At 41.9% G+C, this 14,824-nt stretch overlaps 1 protein-coding gene across 13 annotated transcripts in view; it reads right to left on the bottom strand.

The window, feature by feature from the left end:
* Positions 1-14,824, bottom strand: part of TENM1 (teneurin transmembrane protein 1) — a 383,082-nt gene that overhangs the window by 88,690 nt on the left and 279,568 nt on the right. For all 13 annotated transcript variants that reach the window (XM_083721963.1, XM_083721975.1, XM_083721972.1 and 10 more), the window contains 2 exons: positions 8,983-9,126; positions 2,118-2,367 (listed from right to left, as the gene is read on the bottom strand). In XM_083721963.1, the coding sequence (XP_083578089.1) occupies positions 2,118-2,367; positions 8,983-9,126 (394 nt within the window). The remainder of the gene's footprint in view (positions 1-2,117; positions 2,368-8,982; positions 9,127-14,824) is intronic.

The following is a 14,824-nucleotide window of genomic DNA, read 5'->3' as shown; positions in this document are numbered from 1 at the left end:
CTGATTGCTCTCTAATAGTCAGGGATTATAGGGTTATGTTTCCTGAGTGGGAGCTAATGATTCAAAATCGTCCCTCGCCCCCCCCCCCTTGAACGGGCATTTTACGTACAAGGTAGGGTCTGTGGTGGGTGGAAAAAGAGTTTTGAAGTTTGAACTGAGAAAGAACTGACAGTTTGAGTTTGTGGCATCTAAGGTTGGGCTGCAATAGCCTTTGTGGAGCTAATCAGAAATGCAAAATGTGGAAGGAATGGACTATGGGAATTCTATGTGCCTTTTTCTTTTCTTTAAAGGTAAAGGGACCCCCGACCATTAGGTCCAGTTGTAGCCGACTCTGGGGTTGCGGCGCTCATCTCGCTTTATTGGCCGAGGGAGCCGGCGTACAGCTTCCGGGTCATGTGGCCAGCATGACTAAGCTGCTTCTGGCGAACCTGAGCAGCGCACAGAAACGCCGTTTACCTTCCTGCCAGAGCAGTACCTAATTATCTACTTGCACTTTGACATGCTTTCGAACTGCTAGGTTGGCAGGAGCAGGGACCGAGCAACGGGAGCTCACCCCGTTGTGGGGATTCGAACCGCCAACCTTCTGATTGGCAAGTCCTAGGGTCTGTGGTTTAACCCACAGCACCACCCACGTCCCTTCCTTTCTTTAAATATATGATTTATTTATTACACTCATTTGACGCACATACATTAAGTTCCTGAATGGAACAAAAATTACTATAAGAACATAAGAAGAGCCTGCTGGAACAGGCCAATGGCCCATCTAGCCCAGCATTCTGTTTTCACAGGACCAGAGCACTCTCCCTCCTGTGGTTTCAAATACCTGGTGTTCAGAAGTGTACTGACTCTGCCAACAGATACATTTGCATTGTAAGAGAAAGCTGTGCTAACGTTACATGACAGTCTATCCCCATTTCTTCACTCCCAAGTTATCTTTTAATATATTGCATTACTGGTCTCCAGCTTCCCACTCTTTTCTTTGTAATTTCTATATTTTTAAAACATTATTGTCAATTTCACAATTTGCCATCTGTTCCTATAAGCTTGCAACACATTCTCTCTTCCTTGCCTTCTGGCTACTTTCCCATGTTTTTGAGAGCACGATTCTCACTAGTGTTAAATTATGCAGCATTTGAATACTATGATTTCTTGGCGTCGCTGAATTATCCACATTGATCAATGATTCACACTGTTTAAACAGTCGCAAATCATTTATTTCATTTGTGATTGATATTACTGAATTCCAAAAAAAAAAAAAAACCTCTGGGCTTCCACCATAAATGTATAAAGCCCCTTTTTATTTCTTTGCAAAATGTACATTTACCGTTATCTGTCCCTCCTACCCACCCTACTTTTCTAAGGTGATCCATGTCATTTCCCTTGAAATTCCTGTTTGTTGAGAAATTAGAACCCAACCACTCCCTGTAAGGGAACACACACACACACACACACACACACACCAAAATACATTCTCATACCTTCCTACATTATTTCCATTTTATCATCCACTTATGTTTTATTTTTCCATGAGGCTTTTTGAAGTGTTAATATTGAACATTCAAACAAAAAGGCTTCAGCACTTTCAGGGCATGTAGGGAAAGGGGAAGTGCTCAGCGCTACCTGCATACACAGCATGCACACTAAGCAATGTCACCGTCTCATAAATGCGGGAGCTGCTAACATCTAACAGTATGTGTGATCTGAAAAACAGGAGGGGCAAAGCAAACCCCATCTATTCCTTAGTGGCACCCATGAAGCAAATATTGTACATATTACTATCAGTAGTGGACAGTGTGGTGGGTCGGAGGCACTTACCTGACCTCTTAGCTGGTGAGTTGCTGCCGCTTACTTGGAGGGGGAGAGGCTGTGGAGAGGTCAGTGTGGTGCAAACGCACCAGCAGTCAACCCATTTCACCTGTACCACATCCCCCCCCCCCAACCTCATTCTACCCAGCAGCAACTCACCAGCTAGGTCAGCTATGCACCTCTGCCCATCACACTGTCTGCCGCTGATTGATATTAGTCTAGCACATTTTTGGGGGTGGTGGTGGTGGTTTCTCTATAACTTTGCTTTCCAATATGAATTAATTCTTTTTAAGCACTCCGAAGTTTCCTACCTTAGTTCAAGGATGCTAATAGAGTTTCCTGAAGGAAGGAGCCGCCGAACAAAATTGAAGTCTCCAATGTATATGCTGCCATCAGTACCAGAGGCCAAGGCGACAGGTGCAAAGAGTTTACTGCTGTGAGATGGACCATTGCAGTTGGCACAGGAAACACTCCTCTGGTGCCCATTGCCCATGACAGTTGAGATTACTGGGGGCTGCTGGGAGATGAATATATTCTCTCCATTTCCTTTATGGACAATACCTGGTTTAAAAACACAAGCACATAATAAGCACATGCCATTGCGCATAGTATTTTGTCCAGTTCTGTTCACATTGAACACAATGTAAGCTTTATATTTGCAGTATATTAATATGAGCCTACCTATAAAATTTGTTAAAATAGCTTTCACTGGTAAATATTTCTAAAATGAGGCACATGCAAAATCTTGGAAGATCCTAATGATCTTGTTGCTCAAAATACTTTAAACTTTGAATAGCTGTGCTTCACATTTCTCCATCTCATTATAACCTTTACAACAACGTGAATCATGCCTTCTTAAGAACTGCACCGTGATGTAATTAAACAATGTAAGGCCACATATATGTTTATTTTCACCCTTAGATACTACTTAGATACTACTGAAAAATGTTCTAAAGGTCTCTAGAAGGTACAAGTGGCCCTGAATCAAAAGGATAAGAAAAACCCGCTTATTTTAGTGCATGTTGAGCTTGATAAATAATGTGAAAAGATACTGTGATGGATTTCAGAAGGAGTGTATTAATTTTGTTTTTTCAAGGATGAGCAATGTGTCCCTCATAGAATAACATCATTCCAAGGAAGAGACCAATCTAGCCTCATCAGTCAACCAGAGAAGCGGCAGCTCTAAGGAGCCTGCTTCCACTCTCCCTGCCAGATTTTTTAAAACTAAGAAATGATTTTTGTAACTAATAGCCAGTGCCAAAGTTTCCTTTCTTCCTTCTCCTCCCCATCCCCTTTCATTCTGTGTTTTTTCTTTCAAATTCTGAGGACAAGGACCATTTTATTATCTATTGGTCTGGGGAACCTTTTTGCAGTTAAAAAGAGGGTGCTCGAATATTGAACAGGCTGCCTCCTTTCCTATAGACCTCTTGGGTGCTGAGATTGGTGGAGGGGACCCTCTTGGTACTTCCTCGTCCCTTAGAGCTTTTTGGGAGGAAGGGGGCAGTGGCAGCCCCCAGAGGTGTGTCTTGCACCTTCATTACACAACTTCCAGAGAATGCTGAAGACACCCTTCTGTTTTCCGGCTATTGGCATGTATATTTTTAAGGACCAACCTGCTTTTTATGATTGTGTTTTAATCTGTTTTTAATATTGTGTTTTATGCTGTTACCTACCCTAGGGCATTAGGGTGAAGGGCAGGTTAATAATAATAATAATAATACCTCCTCATTTTGGCTAACATCTTTAAGAACACCAACCAGAAGCAAGCTAGGAAAGTAAACTCCTTTCAGGAACAGGTCTTGAGGGAGGAGGAAATGGAGAAGGAAATTTTCCCTGCAAACCCATGATGTCTTAACCCTCCTATATTAGAAACCAAGGGCTCACCAGGACCTCTTTGAAGGAAATATGAGGTTTGGGGTCTCTGAGAGTACTCATAAACTGACTGCTCTGATCCGTGGGAGATTTGAGAACAAGGAGGATACTACAAATAAATGAAGAGCCTTAACTGAAAATCGTGAGAAGAGCTTCTAAAATTCTTTGTAAAGCGCACCAGAGTTCTATAGGATGTTCAACTCCAAATTCTGGATGCTGTTTTTTCAGTTTATAAATATATATGAAAATAAATGAAAAACAAGACACAAAAACCTCCCCCAGATTTCTCTTGAAGATAACTAGCTGTAATTCTTAAACTTGAATCCAGAGATTTCAAGAAAGAAAGAAAGAAAGAAAGAAAGAAAGAAAGAAAGAAAGAAAGAAAGAAAGGAGCAATATTTTATGAACAACAAGGGACAAGCTCACTTTATTTCTCTTTGGATTTTTGGGTGCATTTGGAAGAGCAAACTGGCAATGTGCCAGGATTCTTAATGCACATAGACGTCTTCTCCCTTGGCAGTTAAAATCCACTGAAATGACAGGAGCAGTTGGCCTCTCTCTATGGCTAAATATGTAAAGGCAATCCTTCATCTTTCTCCCACAAGTAACAATATATAATTAGGACCCCAGAGACCCTGCTTCTCTTGAAATAACGTCTACGTGCAAATATTTTGTTTATGGCTAACAATAAGAGAAAGGAGCTTTGGTTTAATAGTGTGTCATAAAGACAAGCAAGGTACAATAACCCCCCAAACACCTTTGTGCTTTAAAGCACAAATCAAAATAGTTATTTTTGACATGCTCAAATAATAGTCAATGCTTTCACTAAACAGGTTCCCTAGGATGAAGCCAGAGTTTTACTGTATCTGTAAATTCAAAAAATGACAAATTAGAAAGGATTGTACTTGTTCCAATAGGATTCATAGCCTAACCCATCTCAAAGGTCTCAGGCAGGTAATGAAGAGGTGGGTGCGCATGTGATCCAACACCATCAGAAAATGCAAAAAATCTCATTATATTAAAAATTATAGTTGAAAAATTCCCAGCCCTTGCCACCTTATCTGTGAAATCTGAATACCAGCTCAAAAAGTAGGCTTTCCAGTGCTTTTTTCTGGAGGGACGCAGGGGTACGCATACCCCTAAACATTTTGTGAATCTTTGTACTTTTGTCCATTTACTGTATTTATTTTCCCCAATTCGAACTATAAAATGGTGGTTTTCTTGAGTCAAAATGAGAGTATCCTTAAACTTTTTTTTATAGAAAAAAACCACTGAGACCTCCCATTTCTAAATGACTCAGCTACTAAACTCTTTCCATGAATAAAACTGGGGCCGGCCCTATCATTGGGAAGGGCAAGGTGTTTGTCTTAGGCAGCTGAGTTTGGGTGTCATGATATGGCAACAAAGTGTTATTTATTTAATTTACTATTATTGCAGTTTTACTGACAGGAAAGGGGTTGAGGTGCTTGTGAAATTTTCTGCCTCAGGTGCCAAAATAAGTTTTGCAGGACATGGTTATTATTTTACTCGATTGAACGGGAAGGGGAGCCACCTGCGGATCCATCTCAGGTAGCAAAATGTCTGGTGTCTGCCTTGGAGATAATAGTCCATTCAGGCAATCGTTACAGACTTCTTTCTGAAGCTGTGAATCCAGGGTAGCTGGTGCTCACTGAGACTGGTAAGGTAGAAGGCAAGAAGCCCAACAGTAGCTGAAGCCTGAGTCAGGGCAGGCTGGCACTTCCTGTTTCACCTCAAGTGGTGAAATAGGATGTGTTGCCCCTAGAAAGCAGACTGAGGTAGGTGCAGCAGTGCTTCTTTCATAATAATGGACCAGCCTCCACTGACGTGAATGCGTGCTCCTCCTCTAATTCCTCCTCTCCCCACTCCTGCCGCATGCTGACTTCACTGTTGAGACCCTGGCTAGTATTATCAGGATCCCCCACTACGTATGAACCAAGGACCTTAATTGACCAGGACAGCAACCCAGAATGTGATCTATGAGACAAGCCAAATGTATCACAGAAGCTCCATTTTTGTATTTTACAATGGAAGGGGATTAAGCAACTGATTTTAGTCAGAACAGCAGGACTAGGGAAGGGTGGTGTTTAACCTTGAACCTCTCCCTCCCTATTTAGTTCCCCCAATCAAAATCCCACTCCCCCAACCCTGAAGCTGATATTAGCTCTGCTAGGGAACCAAATACAGGGACAATAAAAGTAACATGTATTTTTCTCCCCAGCGGGGATAATAGGAGATTTACATTCTGCAAACAGTGCTGGGGAAAAGGTTTAAACATCTTGTCTCCCAGCACTGCTGCTTCAATCAAATATTGGTGCCCCCCACCCAGCGGCTTTCTGCTAAAAATAGATGTTTGGGGAGATCTGATCTTCTCTGTCTTGGGTAGTTTGGTATTAAAGCCCTGCCTGGACAATGCTTTGCACAGAAAACCCTTAGATCCACTAGATTATCCTTAAAATGGTATTAATTCTTTTATCATGCCCACCAAAAGGGAGAATTTTGAACCTCTGCAGCCAGATCACGTTGAATTTCTTAGCTGAAAAGCTGCTTTTTGATCTGAGACTTAGCCCGAGTTGGGCACACAGAACATCACAGAAAATCCACATTGTTGCGTGAGGGCATTCATTTTACTTCTCACCACAAATTTAAGCTTTTACAAACTTGCTCCAACAAAAGGGATGTGAGGAGCCTTCCTGTAATATATTGACAGATATGCTAGCCTTGCCAGAACACTTAACAGAAAAGTTAGCTTTGTGATTATTGGAATGGTAAGATTTTCTGATTCACTAGCGACTCACAGTTCTTTAAAAGGCTTTTTCAACTATTATCTGATGACTTTGCAAAACTGTATTTTTGTCCTTGCATTTGGCCAATAAATTGTGATCTACTTCTAACTGTGATTTCCTACCTCCAATCTGCAAGCTGCCTTGAGTCCCCCCCCCCCCAAGTCGTGAATATAAATACACAACTAACTAACTAATTCACTTGTCTTTTAGAATTTGGATTCTGACCTAGATGGATTTTTTAATTAAAAAAAAATACAAATGATTCTTGTAATAAGCAGATAACAACAGCTATTATAGATGCACACCAACCACAAGATTCACTTCAGATCTCAACTCTGTGCTTTGGAAAGCAGTCTGTCTCTGTCTGAGGTGTTTCACAAGCTGCTCAGTTCAGCTCAGGGTCTGTTTAACCTACTTCATTTCCCTTTCCATCCACTATATGTAAGTATTTTAAGTGGCATAGAGTGCCTTATACCAGCTTTGGCTGGTAGCTCAACAGGATAGGGATAGCCTGGCTTCAGTTGTCCATGCTTGGATTACCTCCAGGTCCAACTGCTACAATTTAATTTATGTTGGGCTGAGTTTGAAGATGATTCAGAAACTACAGCTAGTATAGAATGCAGCTGATAGATTGTTAATTCACTCCGAGGAGTGAGTATAGACCACTGATTCTGGCCTGAATTGTTTCTCGGCATGATTCAAAGTGCTGGTTTTGACTTTTAAAAAACCTTTTATGGCTCAGACCCTGGTGCTGAGACCCTGGGCTTCTCATTCAGGGTCCTTCTTTTAGTGCAACCTTCAAGACAGGTCCAGAGGATGGTGAGGAGAGAACAGGTTTTCCCTGTAGCAGCCTCCTGCTTGTGGATTATTCTTCCCAAGAAGGCCTGCCTGGCACCAACTCTGTCATCGTTTTTGCACTGGGCAAAAATGTTTTGCTTTCCCAAGAATTGGGCAGAATCAATAATATGATTGCACAGTGAAGTCTGTTTTTAACATGTTTATGTAGCTGCATTTTTTATTTGGCTGTATATTAACGGTACTTGGAAACGTTTTTTTTAGCAGGAAAAGATACATAAATTCAATAAACCTAGCTGAACCCACCCAAAGCTTGCACATGAGAATCAGCAGAATCTAAATTTGATTTTAGTTAAAAGTGGTTTGCATGTGTGTGGACAGAGATGCATTAATAAATGAATGATAATCATCATAGGGAATGTTGGGAAAGGCTTTTTGGGATCATAACTGCCAGGAAGATGCAGCTAAGAACTGTGTTTGAATAGGGGTGGAGGGAAAGGCTTGTGTCCCTGTTATAGTATTTCTGATGCTATTATTATTATCATTGCAGTGCAGAATGACATTTCTTACCATCTTACCCTAGCAAATGCATCCCAGCAGTATAATTAATAGCTGCAAACTTTTGAAAAAATTCATGAATGAAAAGTCACTCAAATCTGCATGCCTTTCAATTCCCCACACGTCACATTGTGGCCTGAACCGCAGATGTTTTTGGGGGTTTTTTAAAGGTTGAACACTCACCATATATATATTCAGTGGCTCAAACTGATGAGAACCTGCTCTTGAGAGTTTAGCTGAGATCAAGTGGTACATTATTTTTTGACCTTTCAGCTAATGAAGTTTGAGAGTACACGCTTTGCTTCATCCTACTAGTGCTCAGATTATTGGAGGAAGTTGAGGAGAAATCCCTTAATAAAATCCACTAGCCTTATCTCCTGACAATTCTGAATCTCAAGCATGGCTCCCCCGTAGCCTATAAAATCAGTAGAGGGGTGTAGGGATGGCTGATGTTGCAAGAGAAATGTTCTTGCAAGAAAATAGGGAAAATCCCCTCCTTAATTACCCCGTAATTAAAATGATGCTCTATTTGGAACAATTTATGACCATAGTAGATGCACATATTCTATTATCCCATAAAGGTCTTCCTCACTTCATCTGCTGTGACCTTGGAATAGTTGCCTACAGAAACTTTCCATTCTGGCTCAGCAAACTTCTAGTCACTTCCAGCAATGAGACTTTCAGATAAATAGGGCTACTCTGTTGGTATTCCACATATTACCTAGTTGTACTGCATATTAGAAGGACGGTGAGAGCCTTAACTGTATCCAGAAGAACACAAGAATGTTAAGAATAGTCCAACAGTGCAACCCTCTATGTCAGGAGGAAGTGGTGTGCTCTCCTTTGCTGGAGGTAGGTATTTAATCAGAGTCTGGATGGCCATCTATCAGTGATGCAGTAGTCAATGCCTGAACTAAATAGCATCTATTATGCAAAGGGTTGGAAAAGTTGGTTCCCTTCCAACTCTATACATCTATGATTCTGCTGGTGAGCTGGAAAACCAAAGAAGGATTCAGCAAACGTTTCTGACCAGACATAATACCCTCTGAAGTTAGGAATGTTATTACCATTAGTAATTTTCTATTTTGCAGGGAGAGGAGGTGAAATAACCTTTCCATGATGCTTAATTCATAGCCAACTGACTTACCACTTTGTGTATTCAAAATGTGGTGTTTGTCCAAGGACCAGCCTCCAAGATTTGAAGCATCCAACTCAAATCCTTGCAGCGTTACAGTCCTTTTCTCCCACAGAATCAGATTTGGACAAGTTTCATACTCATAACCCACTGACACTGAAAAGAGATAAAGAACAATACATTATAGACTGGCTTTCTTCCCATTTTCCGTGGTAATTGTAAAATTAAATCATGAGTAGTTAATCCTGCACTGTTTAAGTGATGGAGCACCTGTGGCCCTCCAGATGTTGTTGGCCTACAATTCCCATCATTCCCATTGTCTTGGAGCTGCTATTTTAATTTCCCATAATGTCCCAGAGTGAGGCTATGTTGGAAGCTGAATGGTGAAATGGCAGCTTCCAAGGCAGTCCCCTGGAGCTACCTGGGACTACTGCCACCTGATGCTACCACAAGGCAAAACAAAGGAGCCCCACTCATTCAGCAGGGGTTCCATCAAAATGCATTTTGCCAACCACCCCGTCCCCACCCCCAAACCTGGACTCATAAGCAACAGAGAAGGTAATTAATGTGGGAACAGCTGCACTTCAGACAGCAGGATGTTCCTGTGTCACCAACAACCAGTCTTGCATTTGGATTACTTTTCCTGCCATCTACTTTTCCGCGTGCAAGGGTTTATTTATTTTTTATGTAGAGAATTCAGTTATACAAAGCCTTGGCTGGCTTGGAACCATATTACTTAAGGGATTGCCCCATCCCATACATGCACATTCAGTCACACTGATCTGTGGAACATGTACTTTTACAAGTGCCACGCAATGTTCATCCTGCCTTTGCAAGTCATTCCTTTACTGTGGCATTACCTGTGCTCTGGAACTCCTTGCCTATTGACATTACACTGGTACCTTCACTATACGGTTTTATCTGCCTACCTAAACTTTTCTGTTTCAGCAGCCCCATTCAGACACATTATATAATTACATTTGTTTTAAATGAGTATTGGTTTTATCTTTGCTTTTGATTATGGTTTTATGTATTTATGTATTCAATTGCTTTTTGTATTTTTGTCAATATAATTTTTGATATATAACTGAATCTCTATACTGTGTGGGGATTCTTTTTTTTCTAAGCATTTTGGAACTTAAAAAAATAAAAATACATACATACATACACATGCCCCCCTGGCCTACAGTTGAAAGCAGTGCAGTCCAGATACTGGAGAATTCCATGTCATCTGCTATTAGTAAAAAACAGACCTTAGGAGGGTCTTGATGACATGGTACATGATTACCTGGACTAGATTTACTAATTAATGAAATTGTGACAACTAGAGGCCTTTTGGCACCTCCAGTCTTCAAAAATATAAGCAATGGTCACCCTTCCTTCTGTTTGAGAATGCCTGGCTGCAGCAGGAATGGAGGATAAGAGACTGACACTGAGACAAAGTTCAAGCACAGGTTTATTCTGCTGTTGACAGTGAACTAAAAGCAACAGCCATGAACCAGGTAGTCCTATTACACCTGTCAGCTTCCTTTTCCTTAGGTCACATTCACACTATACATTTAAAGTGCTATGATAGCACCTTAGACATCAGTGGCTTCCTCCAAAGCATTCTGGGAGCTGTAGTTCGTTAAGGTTGCTGACTGTTAGGAAATTTGTGTGATGGTGGCCTGTGTCTCATTGCTGCCCTTGTAGATCTGAGCAAAACAAAACTAGAATGGATTGTCCGCTCATTGTCTGCTCTGGGCAACAGCCACCACTTCTGTTCTCCACAATGGAGCAACTCCCTCCTATCCCTCCCTCAAAGCAATCCCAAAATCTTAATCAAAGGTCACCATGGGTGGGCAACTGCAATGCACCTGCTAAGAAGAGTCCCCTTGACCCTGCTCCTCTTCATATTGCACCCTGCTTGTTCATCCACCTCTCACTCTGGCTCATGCCATGGTGGTGGTGGAGGAGGAGAAACAGCAGCTGATGCAACCACCGCCTGCTTGCTGATGGGCTCTCTGCCTAGCAGGCATAAGTAGGTGGTAGCAATGATGTGGTAGAGGAGGAGCAGATGTACAAATATTATGCATATACTGTACAAAAAAATTAGATCAGTTGACTTTTCTATTAGTACATTTATGCACAAGATAAATTAGAAAACAACAGGCATGTGATTCAGGTTCAGTTGGGGTAACATTTATGCTGTGGTTCTTGAGCATAAAATACAGTAATGTGCACATACAGTTGAGCGCTAATGGAAATAGGGAGGCAGACCGAGGATGGGGAATATTTTCTAGTCTATAGGCCACACTCACGTCCAGGGGCACATGCCAGCAGTGGGTGGGGACAGAGGCAAAAGCTAATGGGGCAACAAACGTTAATTGTACAATCGGGTAGTTTCTCCACATATTCACCCACTCCTCCCTCCAAATAAGCAAGAGGAATTAATCAGAAGTCAAGGATATATTCCAGGCAGGCAAAAAACTTTCCAGGAAGATGTCACTGAGGGCTGTGTGGTCTGGAAACAGTCCCAAGGGCCAGACAGACAGGCCTGAAGGACCTGAGGTAATTCATCCCTGAAGTAGACTGACAGAGGGAACGGGCTCTGGGATGGGGAGTGTCTTGATCAAGCACCCTTCAAAATCTACAACCAATAGTGAATCTCTATCTCCATGGATCATGCCCACCCACCAATGAAATACAGTGGTACCTTGGTTCTCAAACGCAATCCGTTCCAGAAGACTGTTCAACTTCCAAGGCGTTTGAAAACCGAGACACAAAGGGCTGGCTGCAAGTTCAATGGAGAAAATGGAAAAACATGCAACGGAAGCCATTCAACTTCTGAGGTGCATTTGAAAATGGAAGCATTTACTTCTGGGTTTTGGGCATTTGAAAACCAAAACGTTCAGCTTCTGAGATGCTCAAAAACCGAGATACCACTGTATAGGCTTTTCTGTAGACAAACAGCAGAATTCTAAAGACCACTGCTATAAATTATGTCCAGGTTTTTCTAGAAGTACATCAGCAAATATGTATAAACAGCAAAGGTGCACTGGAGGAAAGCATATATTATGCATATATTATTATTATTATTATTATTATTATTATTATTATTATTATACCACCCTATACTTGGAGGTCTCAGGGTGGTTCACAGAATAAAATCAAAATATAAAACTGCAAAATAAAAACAGCAACCCAATAACACCCCCATACAACCCAATAACACCCCCTATATAAACAGCACAAGCAGTTTGTTTTACATACACTGCGCTTAAAAAAGCTTAGTAAGCATATCTCGTGTGTGACTATTTCTTAATGACCAGGAAAATTAAGGCTGCAGTAGTTAGCAGCTAATACAATGGCATCAGTATTTATAACATCCTTAGGAAGCAATGGGAAAATCCACTCCACCTTACGGGGGCGGGGGGGGGGGAGCAGGCAACTCTTCTGAAAACCTCATCAGTGAACAGGAGCAACAGAAACCACAAAACTTGTCTTAGTAACAGAAAGTCGCTTTCGGCTTGCCAGAATTCTTTCCTATGCCATTATCATGAAGAAATGCAGAGTAAATTGCTGCTGCTGGAGCCGAAATAATCGCAGATCCCAAGACTACCACTGCGTATCTGCTGTTAATGTGGCACCTGCAGAGATTCAGGAGCACATGTGCAAGGAAGAACACATTCCTGAAAACTAAAGGACATAATTGCTCTCTGCTCCTGGAGGGAACCACTCAGGTTGCAAATAAGCACTCTGCTTCTTTCAGGGGCATGTACGTGAATGCTATCTCGTGAGATGGTGAAAAAGAAAAGAAAAATTGTATTTTTATTCCAGGAAGGAATAAAAATGCTGAAATCAACTAGATTTATGAAAGATGCGAAGATGCCTTAATGGGTCAGTCTTCTTCTTCTTCTTCTTCTTCTTCTTCTTCTTCTTCTTCTTCTTCTTCTTCTTCTTCTTCTTCCTATTATTAACCTGCTCTTTGCCCTAAGGTGTCAGGGTGGATTACAACTCTAAAACAAAATATTAAAAACAGCATAAAACAACCACCAAAATTAAGGTGGGTTTGGAAAATATACAACTCAAGTGTCAAAAGCCAGGGTAAAAAGGTGCATCTTCAGCATTCACCAAAGGTGATATAAGGTGCCAAACACACCTTTGGTGAGTGCCACAACTTGTTGTTGTTGTTTAGTCGTTTAGTCGTGTCCGACTCTTCGTGACCCCATGGACCAGAGAACGCCAGGCACCTCTGTCCTCCACTGCCTCCCGCAGTTTGCTCAAACTCATGCTGGTAACCTCGAAAACACTATCCAACCATCTCGTCCTCTGCCGTCCCCTTCTCCTTGTGCCCTCCATCTTTCCCAACATCAGGGTCTTCTCCAGGGAGTCTTCTCTTCTCATGAGGTGGCCAAAGTACTGGAGCCTCAGCTTCACAATCTGTCCTTCCAGTGAGCACTCAGGGTTGATTTCCTTCAGTATGGAGAGGTTTGATCTTCTTGCAGTCCATGGGACTCTCAAGAGTCTCCTCCAGCACCATAATTCAAAAGCATCAATTCTTCGGCGATCAGCCTTCTTTATGGTCCAGCTCTCACTTCCATACATCACTACTGGGAAAACCATAGCTTTAACTATACGAACCTTTGTTGGCAAGGTGATGCCTCTACTTCTCAAGATGCTGTCTAGGCCTGTCATTGCCCTTCTCCCAAGAAGCAGGCGTCTTTTAATTTCGTGGCTGCTGTCACCATCTGCAGTGATCATTGAGCCCAAGAAAGGAAAATCTCTCACTACCTCCATTTCTTCCCCTTCTATTTGCCAGGAGGTGATGGGACCAGTGGCCATGATCTTCGTTTTTTTGATGTTGAGCTTCAGACCATATTTTGCGCTCTCCTCTTTCACCCTCATTAAAAGGTTCTTTAATTCCTCCTCACTTTCTGCCATCAAGGTTGTGTCATCTGCATATCTGAGGTTGTTGATATTTCTTCCGGCAATCTTAATTCCGGCTAGGGATTCATCCAGCCCAGCCTTTCGCATGATGAATTCTGCATATAAGTTAAATAAGCAGGGAGACAAAATCCAGCCTTGTCGTACTCCTTTCCCAATTTTGAACCAATCAGTTGTTCCATATCCAGTTCTAACTGTAGCTTCTTGTCCCACATAGAGATTTCTCAGGAGACAGATGAGGTGATCTGGCACTCCCATTTCTTTAAGAACTTGCCATAGTTTGCCGTGGTCGACACAGTCAAAAGCTTTTGCATAGTCAATGAAGCAGAAGTAGATGTCTTTCTGGAACTCTCTAGCTTTCTCCATAATCCAGCGCATGTTTGCAATTTGGTCTCTGGTTCCTCTGCCTCTTCTAAATCCAGCTTGCACTTCTGGGAGTTCTCGGTCCACATACTGCTTGAGCCTTCCTTGTAGAATTTTAAGCATAACCTTGCTAGCGTGTGAAATGAGTGCAATTGCGCGGTAGTTGGAGCATTCTTTGGCACTGCCCTTCTTTGGGATTGGGATGTAGACTGATCTTCTCCAATCCTCTGGCCACTGCTGAGTTTTCCAAACTTGCTGGCATATTGAGTGTAGCACCTTAACAGCATCATCTTTTAAAATTTTAAATAGTTCAGCTGGAATGCCATCACTTCCACTGGCCTTGTTATTTGCAGTGCTTTCTAAGGCCCATTTGACTTCACTTTCCAGGATGTCTGGCTCAAGGTCAGCAACCACACTACCTGGGGTATACGAGACATCCATTTCTTTCTGGTATAATTCCTCTGTGTATTCTTGCCACCTCTTCTTGATGTCTTCTGCTTCTGTTAGGTCCTTTCCACTTTTGTCCTTTATTGTGGAAATCTTTGTACGAAATGTTCCTTTCATA

This window comes from Podarcis gaigeae (genome assembly GCF_964106915.1).
Source record: "Podarcis gaigeae genome assembly, chromosome: Z".
In the NCBI taxonomy this organism is placed as follows: Eukaryota; Metazoa; Chordata; class Lepidosauria; order Squamata; family Lacertidae; genus Podarcis; species Podarcis gaigeae.
Note: the sequence above shows the minus strand (reverse complement) of the source record. Positions and strands in the feature narration are given on the sequence as shown.